The sequence below is a fragment of the Poromitra crassiceps genome (genome assembly GCF_964638095.1).
Source record: "Poromitra crassiceps genome assembly, chromosome: 29".
Lineage (NCBI taxonomy): Eukaryota > Metazoa > Chordata > Actinopteri > Beryciformes > Melamphaidae > Poromitra > Poromitra crassiceps.
In genome coordinates, this window is record NC_139641.1 from 17,494,754 (window position 1) to 17,508,982 (window position 14,229).

The window sequence follows — 14,229 nt, forward strand, 5'->3', positions numbered from 1 at the left end:
AAAGAAGTTGTAAAAAACAGTCTGGTATTAAAATTAAAATTACCCGTTATTCAATGACTTTCCCAAAGAATTGATCAAATTCACAGACTTGAACGGTGTGAAAAACCCTGTTAATAGGTTTCCATGATTTCCAGAAATGCTATAGACCAACGGGAACCCTGGTAATTGGACAGTAATTAGGTGACTCACGCAGGCACTGAGGCATGTCTCCGCTCCACGTCCCGTTCCCTGTACAGGTCAGCACAGCGGGGAAGGAGAGCTCGTAGCCTGGCAGGCAGCTGTAGCTCACGCTGGTGCCCCACTCCAGCACAGAACCCTCCAGGAGGCCATTGGGGATGGGTGGGGGTGTGCGGCACGTCACCACTGTAGGATAGGAAAGACACAACAAACAAACAAACAAATCAACAAAAACAGGACCGTCAGTCAAGACCTACTAACCCATGTGGAGTCCAAGTCCATCCTAAGACCAGCTTCAGCTGAGTTTGACTCAAGACCAGGTCCAGATCCAGACCAAACTGCAAGACCAAGTCCACAGGATGTCTTTGCAAATGTAAAAATAAGGTTTACTACTAGGACATGAAGGCAATGAAGACAAACAACCAATCAATTGAGGGTAAAGAAAAAAATTATAGCCACTCTTTACCCCCCCTTTTTTTAAGATGTTTTTATTGAACCAAGAATGGCAATTTTTTAATTTCCATACATAACAAAACTATACAAACAGAAAAAACAGACAGAGAAACAACAACAACAACAACAAAGAAAATACAGAGGGTATCCCCCCTCCCCCCTCCCCCCTCCCGGTATGGTAAACATTTCGCTCTCTTTCAAATATAAAATAAAAGTAAAGTAAACTACAGCAGGTATTATTCAATCAAATCAAAACCAATAAACAGATGTCTGTGGAGTGGACATAATGAAGGTGATATTAGAACCTTATGAAGCCCTGGTACTGGCTCAACTATCCAAGAGGGTGTAATGAAGGTAATGAGGCCAGAAAGGAGCCCCATATTTTTTTATAAGTTGCCGGCTTCCTTCTCACACTGTACAGGATCTTCTCAGGAGTACTATATGATGTTAATTCATTCAACCAATGTCTCTGAGAGGGAGACAGTTCAGATTTCCAATTTAGCAATATACACTTTTTGCCAGCTGTACCTGCAAGTAATATGAAGTATTTCTTATTGATGCTCACCTCCAGAGATCGAGTGTCTCCCAAAATCCAGATCCTAGGGTCATAAGGAACCTGGGTTTCTAACACATCTGAAGTTGCACTATTTACCCCCTTACTGAAGGGGGTATAATTCTTTTTATTTGCATTTTTATTTTATTCGACGCTGAATTGGGAATTTGGTTGGGAATTGAATTGGCAATTGGGAAAGTGGACCTAGGCAAAGTCATAGAAGGATATTTTGAAATCTGAAATATTTCAATTGTAAACTTCAAAACAGCAGTCAGCTGACAGCAGCTTGACCTTAGTGTTGTGGAGTTTCTTGTATTCCACACACAGCTTTCTACAGGTGAAATCCCTTCAACTGGTTATGTCTTCAGATGGGTTGAGACAAGTCGAGTCAATATCCAAAAAGAAAGTGAAGTAAGCTCTGAACAGCTTGGGCTGCTGCTAGGTGCTGAGGTAAAGACAGACGTCCATAGGAGATTAAGCTTTGCTGTCAACATCTAATAACTTTATTCTCACAGCAGGCATTTTCATCTTCACTCTCGCTCAGGAAGTAAACTCTACTGGGAGAGCAAGTTCAGCCCAGCCCAGCATACAAACAGGAAGTAAACTCTACTGGGAGAGCCAGTTCAGCCCAGCATACAAACAGGAAGTAAACTCTACTGGGAGAGCCAGTTCAGCCCAGCCCAGCATACAAACAGGAAGTCAACTCTACTGAGAGAGCAAGTTCAGCCCAGCACATCATACAAACAGGAAGTAAACTCTACTGGGAGAGCAAGTTCAGCCCATCATACAAACAGGAAGTCAACTCTACTGGGAGAGCCAGTTCAGCCCAGCCCAGCATACAAACAGGAAGTCAACTTTACTGGGAGAGCCAGTTCAGCCCAGCCCATCATACAAACAGGAAGTAAACTCTACTGGGAGAGCCAGTTCAGCCCAGCCCAGCATACAAACAGGAAGTAAACTCTACTGGGAGAGCAAGTTCAGCCCAGCACATCATACAAACAGGAAGTAAACTCTACTGGGAGAGCAAGTTCAGCACATCATACAAACAGGAAGTCAACTCTACTGGGAGAGCCAGTTCAGCCCAGCCCAGCATACAAACAGCGGGCAAGACAAGTCAGAGTGAAAACAGGCACGAAAACAAAGACAAGTCCAAACGCACATACAGCACAGACAGACCCAGGCGGTCTCATCTCGACTCCCAGACAATTCGAGATCAACAACAGTAGTTTGAACAACGCCGAGAACGGACACAAAAACAAACCTACGCCCCTTTTCTTAAGTTACGGGAAACGGCGCTCTCCCAGCATTATCCTCCGTAGTGAAACAAAGATACAGAGAATCACTTTTTAAAACATTGAAAACGGATGTCCTGAGCAACATGACATCATTTGATTCAGTTTTATCCATTTACAAGCACATGACTTCTGCAGGTCACCACCCCTTCTGCACGAGGGGCCGCCCCTAAACACTCTGGATTGGTTTGGCAATGCAGTTTTTTTTTTACTTTTTAAACTGTTTCCACCAGTTTTAACAAAGAAAGGGAGAAGGTTCCCTTCTTCTCAGTCTCTAGTTGTGCGCACACACACACACACACACACACACACACACACACACACACAAAATTGTTGGTGTTGTTTGGATCTCTGACCATTGCTTTCATCTTTCTCCCCACAATTAAAGTCGAGCTGAACCCAAAAACAACTTTTCTTTTCTTTTAGTTCAAATACCTGGGTATGCAGTGCACCTATTTAATAATGTATGCAAACAAAATCACAAACGTCTAATTTCTTTCGTTTTTCACACTTTTTCACATCAAAAGTTCATTTTTCAAGATTTTATTGATAACAATAATGTACAGTTTGCTGACGTCACCTAGTACTATCAAATTTCTACCCCATTTCAACCAATCATATCACGACATGCAGCTGTCAATCAAATCTTCATTTCAGGATAATTTTCTCTTCCAAAAGAAAGAGAAAATGGCGCCTAGTGCCTGTCATCTGGCAGAATTCCTATCCCATAAACTAACTACTAACTTGGCCAATTGTTAGAAACATGAACAAAAAACAAAAACTACATTATAATCTCTAAGAATGCAAAGAAATGTAAATTAAATTAAAACACGCATTCCAGGAATATTATTTACATTTATAACGATAATGGCGCGCGCCTCCGAGAGCGTGGCTGTCAGGGGTCGTCTCTCGGAGATTCCAGGCGGGCGGGCAGCACCCATGCATCGGATTGTCCGCTCGCTCCGCACGAAGCAGCCTGGCTGCCTGGTACTCCGCGGATCCCACTCGCGTAGCACGACAACACGCTGAATCCCACCCGATTTGGGGGTGGAACACGCCAGGATTGGCCAATGCCAAAGCCAGTCCTCAGAATTGTCAAATCAAATAATCGACACCGTATATGGTCCACCTCTCAATTTGTTTTCAGTCTGAAACGGACTCAGTGACGAACGGGTTCAGCTCGACTTTAAACACAGACAGCCAATAGATGGCAACAGCAGGTAATTAGAGAGAATGTTTTAGCTTGGAGATAATTACTATGATTAAAGTGCATTTACAGAGATAAGGAGATATCTCAGATCTTTGCATTCCTAATCCAAAAAGAGAAAAGCTGGAAGTAATGGTGTTGAAATGTGTTTACCGTTGTGGTAAATTCACTTTTCATCCAGTTGGGTTTATGCCAGTAGTTACCCAGGACGAATAAACATATTTGTTGTGTCTGTAAGGCAAGGAAGCTTAATATCATCTAGTTACCTAACTAGATGATTGTTTAATTAGGCATCTCATTTTAATATAGGTGATTAAAAAATAACTTGTTTCAGACGTCCTCATTCTTGAAGGTAGCATCGCACGCGACAGGTGGCACTGGTGCTGTTTCCAGTGAATATACAGACCTTTTCTGACCAAGCTTGATGAAGTTGTTTCCCAAAGCATTTGGCAATAAATTAGTAAAAAACTGCATGGATGATGGCTGTTTTCTCTAACTTTCCCGATATACTACGATATCGGGACTAATCGATTCGCAACCTTGTGAATTGGAATCAAAACGATTCTTGAAATTTGAACCAATACCCAGCTCTAATGTGCAGTCAGGATCATGCTGTTCCCCCAATTCCCTCCCCCCCTGAACAGACCGACCAGGAGGTGTTGCAATCTGTTTTGGAATGTTTTGTTTGGTCTAATGTCCTTTTGTTTCTCCTTGACAATAATGAATTGGTAAAGAGTTTCTTCAACTGGGGATTTTCATGTTGTTGCTCTAGAGTCACTTCAGTCTGACTTAACTCACTAAAATGCCCAGCTGAACGCTATAAAGTAGACAGTTGTATTGGTTTGCCTGTGTGTGTGTGTATGTTTGCCTGAGTGAGAGAGACAGAGAGAGAGAGAGAGAGAGAGAGAGAGAGATGGAGAGAATGTGTGTTAGAGGGAGAGTGCACGTGCGCTGCAGGCGTGTTACGCTGGAGTAATAATCCTGCATGTGCTGCGGCTGGATCTGAAATTACATTAAGAAGAAGACGGGGGAAGAAGGATGTGTGGCTGGCAGAACCGTGTGTCCCCATTTTCCTAAGCAGGCCTAAGCAGCATTAGTGCCTCTTAGCTGAACACGCCAAACCTGGGATTGCAAATGGAATCCTCCTCGCTGGTCGAAGCTTAGGATGTGTCATAGCCTGAACGCACGCCACACTCAATCCCCATGGCTGGCAGGGCCGCACGCGCAATACGTGCAGAAAGATGAACACAGACGCGGCAGGAAAAAACCTCTGTGTCTCCTCTCTCCTTCCCTCCACCTCCACCTCTCCAGCTCCCTCCACCTCCCCCTCTCCATCTACCTCCATCTTCCTCCATCTCCACCTCCCCCTCTCCATCTTCCTCCACCTCCACCTCTCCTTCCCTCCACCTCCCCCTCTCCTTCCCTCCACCTCCACCTCCACCTCTCCTTCCCTCCACCTCCCCCTCTCCTTCCCTCCACCTCCACCTCCCTCTCTCCTTCCCTCCACCTCCCTCTCTCCTTCCCTCCACCTCCACCTCCCCTCCACCTCCACCTCCACCTCCCTCTCTCCTTCCCTCCACCTCCCTCTCTCCTTCCCTCCACCTCCCCCTCTCCATCTCCCTCCACCTCCACCTCCCCCTCTCCTTCCCTCCACCTCCACCTCTCCATCTTCCTCCACCTCCACCTCCACCTCCCCCTCTCCTTCCCTCCACCTCCACCTCCCCCTCTCCTTCCCTCCACCTACACCTCCCCCTCTCCATCTTCCTCCACCTCCACCTCCACCTCCCCCTCTCCTTCCCTCCTCCTCCACCTCCACCTCTCCATCTCCCTCCACCTCTCCATCTCCCTCCACCTCCACCTCCCTCTCTCCTTCCCTCCACCTCCCCCTCTCCATCTCCCTCCACCTCTCCTTCCCTCCACCTCCACCTCCCCCTCTCCTTCCCTCCACCTACACCTCCTCCTCTCCATCTTCCTCCACCTCCACCTCCACCTCCCCCTCTCCTTCCCTCCACCTCCACCTCCCCCTCTCCATCTTCCTCCACCTCCACCTCCCCCTCTCCTTCCCTCCACCTCCACCTCCCCCTCTCCATCTTCCTCCACCTCCACCTCCACCTCCCCCTCTCCTCCCTGGCATATGTATCAGCTCTTATCCCTGCGGCACATCATACAAAGTGCTGACAGGATGACAGATGAAACGTGTCACCACAATATCAAAGTGCTCACCCTGCCTGCACCGCCTCCAGCACCTTCAACTTCACCTGCACCGCCTCCAGCACCTTCAACTTCACCTGCACCGCCTCCAGCACCTTAACCCCGCCTGCACCGCCTCCAGCACCTTCAACTTCACCTGCACCGCCTCCAGCACCTTAACCCCGCCTGCACCGCCTCCAGCACCTTCAACTTCAACCCAATCGTGCAAAAGAACAAGGTGGGGGATGTTTTTGGAGAAGGCGCCGTTTTTGGTCTCGGATGCGAGAAAAAAGAAATATATATTATAATATATCCCCTCCCCCCTCAGATCACTGTCAACCAGAGAGATCATAGAAAAAAGCTGATTGTGGGAGAACTGTTTCATTGCTTGTCCTAGAGATCGTCTCAGAGAGAGAGGGGAGGGAGAGAGAAGACAAGGGGAGACGAAGAGGAAAAACATATCTGTTACCTCTGAATACCCCAGAGTCCACATCCACTAAGCCTCCACTTCATAATCACACTTTGATCCATTCACCCTGTGACAGAGATACGTGCTGGGTGGAGTGAGGGAGAGGAGAGAGAGAGAGAGCAGTGGAGTGAGGGAGAGGAGAGAGAGAGAGAGAGCAGTGGAGTGAGGGAGAGGAGAGAGAGAGCAGTGGAGTGAGGGAGAGGAGAGAGAGAGCGACCCTCCTCTGGCTCACTGACTAATGCATACATGTCCACGGGGCGCTGGAGTTGTGACCCCCCCCATATCTTCAGTGCCTACTGCCCAGGTGGGTTATCTCGTCGAAAGGGCCTTTCTGTGTGGAGTTTGCATGTTCTCCCCGTACCCCCCAGGGGGTTCCTCCGTACATAACCCCCCCACTCAAAACATGCAGAAGATCGTCATCCGACCAGTGACGACAACATCTGAAGTTGGTCCCCGGGCGGCTGGAAAGAAAAAGCGACCACTGCTCCTGGCCTGCCCCCTGGAGGAAAGGACAAGCCTGGATGGGTCAAATGCAGAGGACATATTTCACCGTCAGCATGAGTGTGTGCTGTGGCCGCATGCATGTGTTGTAGTGTTCGTGTGACAATAAAGACGGGCTTCCGTCTGAAATCGTGTCTGAAATGGTGAAATCATGAGGTCAGTGGAGAGAGAGCGACCCTCCTCTGGCTCATACAGGTCAGTGGGAGCTGACAGCAGTCAGGCAGCCAAGGTGAAACACGTGGAAGCATCAGGATGTATGTATGCGTGACAGAGATGTATAATTGAATACCCGCGTGAGAGTGTGTGTGTGTGTGTGTGTGTGCGTGTGTGTGTGCGTCTGTGTGAGTGTGTGTGCGCGACGGCGTGCATGCGTGCGTCTGTGTGTGTGCGCGCTTGTGTGTGTCTGTCAGTGGTGAGAAAGGCTAACCCCACGGAAAGGCTAAGCCCCCCCCCCCCCGGCCGTCAGAGGCCGAGCGCCTGAGCTGTTGAGGTACCTGTCAAGGGTTAGAGCTCCGAAGTTCCACCCTCTGCCTCTCTCCACCCTCTGCCTCTCTCCACCCTCTGCCTCTCTCCACCCTCTGCCTCTCTCCACACCTCTGCCTCTCTCCATCCTCTGCCTCTCTCCACCCTCTGCCTCTCTCCACCCTCTGCCTCTCTCCACCCTCTGCCTCTCTCCATCCTCTGCCTCTCTCCACCCTCTGCCTCTCTCCACCCTCTGCCTCTCTCCACACCTCTGCCTCTCTCCATCCTCTCTGCCTCTCTCCATCCTCTGCCTCTCTCCACCCTCTGCCTCTCTCCACAACTCTGACTCTCTCCATCCTCTGCCTCTCTCCACCCTCTGCCTCTCTCCACCCTCTGCCTCTCTCCATCCTCTGTCTCTCTCCACACCTCTGCCTCTCTCCATCCTGCCTCTCTCCACCCTCTGCCTCTCTCCACCCTCTGCCTCTCTCCACCCTCTGCCTCTCTCCACCCTCTGCCTCTCTCCACCCTCTGCCTCTCTCCACCCTCTGCCTCTCTCCATCCTCTGCCTCTCTCCACCCTCTGCCTCTCTCCACCCTCTGCCTCTCTCCACCCTCTGCCTCTCTCCACCCTCTGTCTCTCTCCACCCTCTGCCTCTCTCCACCCTCTGTCTCTCTCCACCCTCTGTCTCTCTCCACCCTCTGCCTCTCTCCACCCTCTGTCTCTCTCCACCCTCTGCCTCTCTCCACCCTCTGCCTCTCTCCACCCTCTGCCTCTCTCCACCCTCTGCCTCTCTCCAGACCTCTGCCTCTCTCCACCCTCTGTCTCTCTCCACCCTCTGCCTCTCTCCACCCTCTGCCTCTCTCCACCCTCTGCCTCTCTCCACCCTCTGTCTCTCTCCATCCTCTGCCTCTCTCCACCCTCTGTCTCTCTCCACCCTCTGTCTCTCTCCATCCTCTGCCTCTCTCCACCCTCTGCCTCTCTCCACCCTCTGCCTCTCTCCACCCTCTGCCTCTCTCCACCCTCTGTCTCTCTCCACCCTCTGCCTCTCTCTGCCTCTCTCCACCCTCTGCCTCTCTGCACCCTCTGCCTCTCTCCACCCTCTGCCTCTCTCCACCCTCTGCCTCTCTCCATCCTCTGCCTCTCTCCACCCTCTGTCTCTCTCCATCCTCTGCCTCTCTCCATCATCTGCCTCTCTCCACCCTCTGTCTCTCTCCACCCTCTGTCTCTCTCCATTCTCTGCCTCTCTCCACCCTCTGTCTCTCTCCATCCTCTGCCTCTCTCCATCATCTGCCTCTCTCCACCCTCTGTCTCTCTCCACCCTCTGTCTCTCTCCATCCTCTGCCTCTCTCCATCCTCTGCCTCTCTCCACCCTCTGTCTCTCTCCATCCTCTGCCTCTCTCCATCATCTGCCTCTCTCCACCCTCTGTCTCTCTCCACCCTCTGTCATTCTCCATCCTCTGCCTCTCTCCACCCTCTGTCTCTCTCCACCCTCTGTCTCTCTCCATTCTCTGCCTCTCTCCACCCTCTGTCTCTCTCCACCCTCTGCCTCTCTCCACCCTCTGTCTCTCTCCATCCTCTGCCTCTCTCCACACCTCTGTCTCTCTCCACCCTCTGTCTCTCTCCATTCTCTGCCTCTCTCCACCCTCTGCCTCTCTCCATCCTCTGTCTCTCTCCACCCTCTGTCTCTCTCCATCCTCTGTCTCTCTCCACCCTCTGTCTCTCTCCATCCTCTGCCTCTCTCCATCCTCTGTCTCTCTCCATCCTCTGCCTCTCTCCACCCTCTGCCTCTCTCCACCCTCTGCCTCTCTCCACCCTCTGTCTCTCTCCACCCTCTGTCTCTCTCCATTCTCTGCCTCTCTCCACCCTCTGCCTCTCTCCATCCTCTGTCTCTCTCCACCCTCTGTCTCTCTCCATCCTCTGTCTCTCTCCACCCTCTGTCTCTCTCCATCCTCTGCCTCTCTCCATCCTCTGTCTCTCTCCATCCTCTGCCTCTCTCCACCCTCTGCCTCTCTCCACCCTCTGCCTCTCTCCACCCTCTGTCTCTCTCCACCCTCTGTCTCTCTCCATCCTCTGCCTCTCTCCACCCTCTGTCTCTCTCCACCCTCTGTCTCTCTCCATCCTCTGCCTCTCTCCACCCTCTGCCTCTCTCCACACCTCTGCCTCTCTCCACCCTCTGCCTCTCTCTGCCTCTCTCCACACCTCTGCCTCTCTCCATCCTCTGCCTCTCTCCACACCTCTGCCTCTCTCCACCTCAGGTTGGACAGCTTCGACATGACCGGCGAACAGAGCGCCTTAATAATGAAACGTGCAACACAAACTATTACAAATCAGTGTCACTCGGGAGCTTCGGGGCTTCAAGGTGGCGTGGGCGGCCGGGGAGGGCGAGTAGCGTGCGGGTTGCTTCCTATGAGAAGTGAAGCTGGGGTCCGGGGGTCCGCACTTAGCAGGCGTGGAAATAGAATCAGCCGCTACATGAGAGGAGGATGATGGATAGGACCCTGCTGTAGCTCTCACCCTCCTTCCCTCCGTGTCTCTGACTCTCTATAACTTACTCTCAGTCTCTCCTGACTATCTTTCTGTGATCCGCTGTTGTGTTTGTCTGTCAGTCTCATTCTCTCTCTCTCTCTCTGTCTCTTTCATCCCCTCCCTCCCTCCCTCCCTCCCCTCCCTCCCTCCCTCCCCTCCCCTCTCTCCCTCCCTCCCCGCTCCTGTTCCTCAACAGACAAATAGCAAACCCAGCTCTCCCCTCTGTTACTGAGGCAGCAGCTGGGAAACAGTTCCTTAGCAACAACGTGCCGCCATTTGCCTTGTGGGCTCTTCTTCCCTCTATGCTGCCGTACTGTTGAACTGCTCGCTTGCACAAGTTAATCTTCCCCGCTCACTTTTGGGTGCCAACGTCAAAATATGCTAATCCGTGCCTCTGCACGAGCGTCGTAAATCACCGTGTGCACCGTCGCATTGACGGGCTCAACAGCTACGTCCTCATTGTAGACTTTGCAACGGTGATGTTACTCGAGCCCAGAGAGAACAGTGATGTTAATCAAGCCCAGAGAGCACGCAGAGACTTTTAGAGAGGAGGAGGAGCCTGCAGGATGAAGAGGAGATGTTAGCCATCATCCACCCACTGTCCTGTGCCACCAGAGGTGCACCTCTAGATGCAGGTGTGGTGAAATCCCTGTGTCCTCCATCAGTGGGGTCTCAAACCTTCTCACGTCAAGGACCCCCTAAACTGACACAAATTAGACTGGACCCCATCAGATTTTTTCCCATGGTCCCCCCATCTGATAAGATTTTTTTCTTTGAGATGTTTTATTACAGAAAGTGTATGAAACCCAGGACAAGAATAGTCATACATTCTTGTCATTATGTTCCTTATGGATCTATAGTGAAAATAAATGAGTCCCCTTTTTGTTGGGGACCCCCTGGAACCCCCTCAATGACCCCTGGGAGTCCCCGGAACGCACTTTGAGAACCACTGTCCTAGATCAAAGGCTCTTAAACTTTAGTTTATTATTATCACTACTTTTTTTCTTGGGACCCAGCTGAGAAATATTGTCCTGAATCAAGGGGCTCGTTAAAATATCTTTTTGTTATTTAGGGATCCTTCAGATACCCGCTAGACATAACACATCTTAGCTTAATAGTGTACTTTAAGTGTGTGTGTGTGTGTGTGTGTGTGTGTGTGTGTGTGTGTGTGTGTGTGTGTGTGTAAGTGCATACACTTACAAAACAACACGCATACAGATGTGTGTGATGACACTATCAGACCACATATGAAGTGATCTGTGTCACCTTGCTTACTAATCTAATCAGATCTCAGGGAGTGAGCGTGTACTTTGTATTGGATGTGACAAGAGTGCCAGCGTGCCAAGGTCTTTACAGCACGCTCTGATGGCTATCAAGGTCGACCGTCTACTGCAACACGTGTGTATAGTGCAGGTGTGAGTGTGTGTGTGTGTGTGTGTGAGAGTGTGTGTGAGTGTGTGTGTGTGTGAGTGTGTGTGTGTGTGTGTGTGTGTGTGTGTGTGTGTGTGTGTGTGTGGTTCTTACCTTGGCATGCTGGCATGCTGCCACTCCAGGTGCCGTTGTTGGTACAGGTCCTTGTGACGGCGCTGTCGCCTCCGATCATCAAGTATCCCGGCTGGCACGCAAACGTCACGTTGTGGCCCACCGCGATGTCATCGCCGAACCGAAGGCCATTCGCTGGGATGCCGGGGTCGCCGCAGGTGATCACTGGAGGGGGCGTGCGGCACGAGGCAAAGATGAGGAACTTGTGTCAGAAATCAATCATCCTAAATGGGGGGTGTTTATGGCATTACATCCATAAAGAATATGTATTAACACTATTCACCTTATGTTCAGACCTTACAGTGGGCCAAATTATTCCGGGTCCTTTTAACACTTCCGGCGGTCACGGCGCAAAATAAGAGAGTTGTTTTTGGAGCGGACAGTGCAGGGGGTAAAATAAAGAACGTAGCCTACTACTTTGAGCTCGGTACACATCAAGCAAGCGAGTATCCACTGTTAGCCAGGTCAGATAACGTTATCATTGACAATGACAAGCACTTTATTGTAAAACATACCTGGACTCCAACAAAGAAAGCTTCAGATAGTTTTCTATCCTCAGAGCGCTCGAGCCATTAACGTCAATAAGACCCTCAGACGTTAATGTAATTCCCTGGAATGCGAGACTTAACGAGCCAGTTACATGGTGTTGCATTCTTAGACATTGCTGTTTGCTTTTATTTGGTATGTTACATACAATTGGCTAAATTATTAGTTAATTCAGAGTTAGATGATATTGGAGCAGTCAGCCATTTTATTTTATTTTATTTTTAGCCGGAAGTTTTGATACGGCCACACAACCGGGTCAAATGGGCGTGGCTACATAAGGTGAATACTAATAGAAATCTAGCTTGGATGTGAGAAGGAAGAGAGGTGAGTGAGAGGGTTGTCAAGTGAGCACCTCTCATTATACAGTAGTAGACGTTTCATCCACTTCAGGTCATGGGCTGCCATGACAGGGCTGGGTTAAAAAAATCTATATATCAATATTGAATCGATATTCATGTGAAGGAACAAGTATCAATACATAAATCCCAGTATCGATCTTTTAAAATGCATTTTACAAAAAAATAATTATAGGCTGTGTGTGGTAGTTAAAACATAGTTTCAAGTTGACGTTTATTAATGTTTGTAGTTGAAACAAAAACATAAATACTGTAGGCTACATGTGCATTGTGCATGCACCATGAGCCAGATGTACAGACCTCAAATCTGTTTGCACTATAATGTTTGTGAACTGGAAATGTTCATGAGCTGTATTTAATTTAATTTGATTTGATTTACAAAGCATTTATACTTTATGAAACACTGTTTACAACATGCTGCTGTTCAATGATTCTGTTGTATAATGGAAATCTAAATTTGTTTGGCTTCTCACAGAAGACTGTAAAGAAAGAGACAGAAGACTGTGAAGAGAGATAAGATGTTGAATGACTATGTAGGTCATGTTTAAATAAAAAAGAATTACATGATGTAACTGCTTGCTTTATGGTCAATTCTTAATGTAAATATTCATATTTTTTAATAATGCACCAGGTTAGAGGGTTCCTTGTACAATTTACAGCATTAGTTCTTTGAGAATCTCTTCCATTATCAAAGCAAAACTGGTATTGTAAGTAAAATATCGATATCGAATCGTATCGTATCGGAAATCGTATCAACTTGGGACCTTGTGTATCGGAATTGTATCGTATCGGGAAGTCAGTGGCGATACCCAGCCCTAGCCGTGACACCTCCAAGAATTAAAATGTTTGTTAGTGTGCAGGAGTCTACAGATCTCTTCTTTGAGGCTCATACACACCCTTGTGCACAGACGACCCTTTTGCTAAACAAATCCACATCAACCCTTTTCCACAGTTCAAACCTTGGCTTTCCAGCCTCGCGTTTAGCCTCAGTTGCTAGTTAGCTTGTGAAACGCCTCGCTGTTTCCCACGACACCATGAGCTCCACACTAAGTCAACAGAGCAGATGCCCGAGCGTTGGTCCACAATATCAGGTCAGGGCTTGAACTGGCCCTGACTGTCTCTGGTACCCGCTGTCTGCTCTCCAGCTTTGCCTTATTGCCCTAACTTGTGCCTACTCGACGAGAAATATTTGCCGACTTGCTCATTTTTAACGCAAGAAGTCAATCAGATGCATGTGGCTCTCCCTCCCGACGCCTCCTGCCTTGAATTCATTTTTGTTTGTTTATTTCCGATTCCCGCGGCCAGGGACCCCAACACTCTGGCATGCTGCCAGGTGTGTATCGTCCTTGGGCAAAGCTAACTTTGTTTCCTGCCTGATTCTGAACACAGAGCTGCTTTGGGACATGGAGGTGTTCTGGGGTGACGGCAGCACATCAAGGTTGATTCAATAGAAGAATGGGATCCCAGACGTATCTGTGTCCCAAACTAGCCTGAAATTAGCTGACCAGGGCAGAAATGTTCATCGATTAACTCAAACTAAGCTGCATTTGATGAGGAGAGTTAACTTGACAGACGTTTGAGCAGACTTTAATGTATTCATGATATCCCTTTAAAAAGCCATCATACAGTGACCTCAACACCCTCTTCAACTATCTATACTGCTATGAGAAGAGCACTTTGCAAAAAGTCATGATCATTAAAAATGTGGTTCCCCTCTGGATCAGATATATATACCATATGTGTCAGGGAGGAGGAAATGTGTGCTTTCATGTGAAAAGCAGAGATTTGCTGACATTTAGAAGAGCTGTGCCTGTGTCTGTGTAGTCCATATGAAGAGCTGTGTCTGTGTAGTCCATATGAAGAGCTGTGTCTGTGTAGTCCATGTGAAGAGCTGTGTCTGTATAGTCCATATGAAGAGCTGTGTCTGTATAGTCCATATGAAGAGCTGTGTCTGT

At 49.0% G+C, this 14,229-nt stretch overlaps 1 protein-coding gene across 1 annotated transcript in view; it reads right to left on the reverse strand.

Annotated features, from left to right (window-relative positions):
- LOC310800114 (CUB and sushi domain-containing protein 3-like) overlaps window positions 1–14,229 on the reverse strand; it is a gene marked incomplete at both ends in the record, with an annotated part of 662,783 nt that overhangs the window by 52,038 nt on the left and 596,516 nt on the right. Inside the window, 2 exons of the mRNA XM_083662685.1 lie at window positions 190–363; window positions 11,355–11,537. Of these exons, the coding sequence (XP_083518811.1) occupies window positions 190–363; window positions 11,355–11,537 (357 nt within the window). The remainder of the gene's footprint in view (window positions 1–189; window positions 364–11,354; window positions 11,538–14,229) is intronic.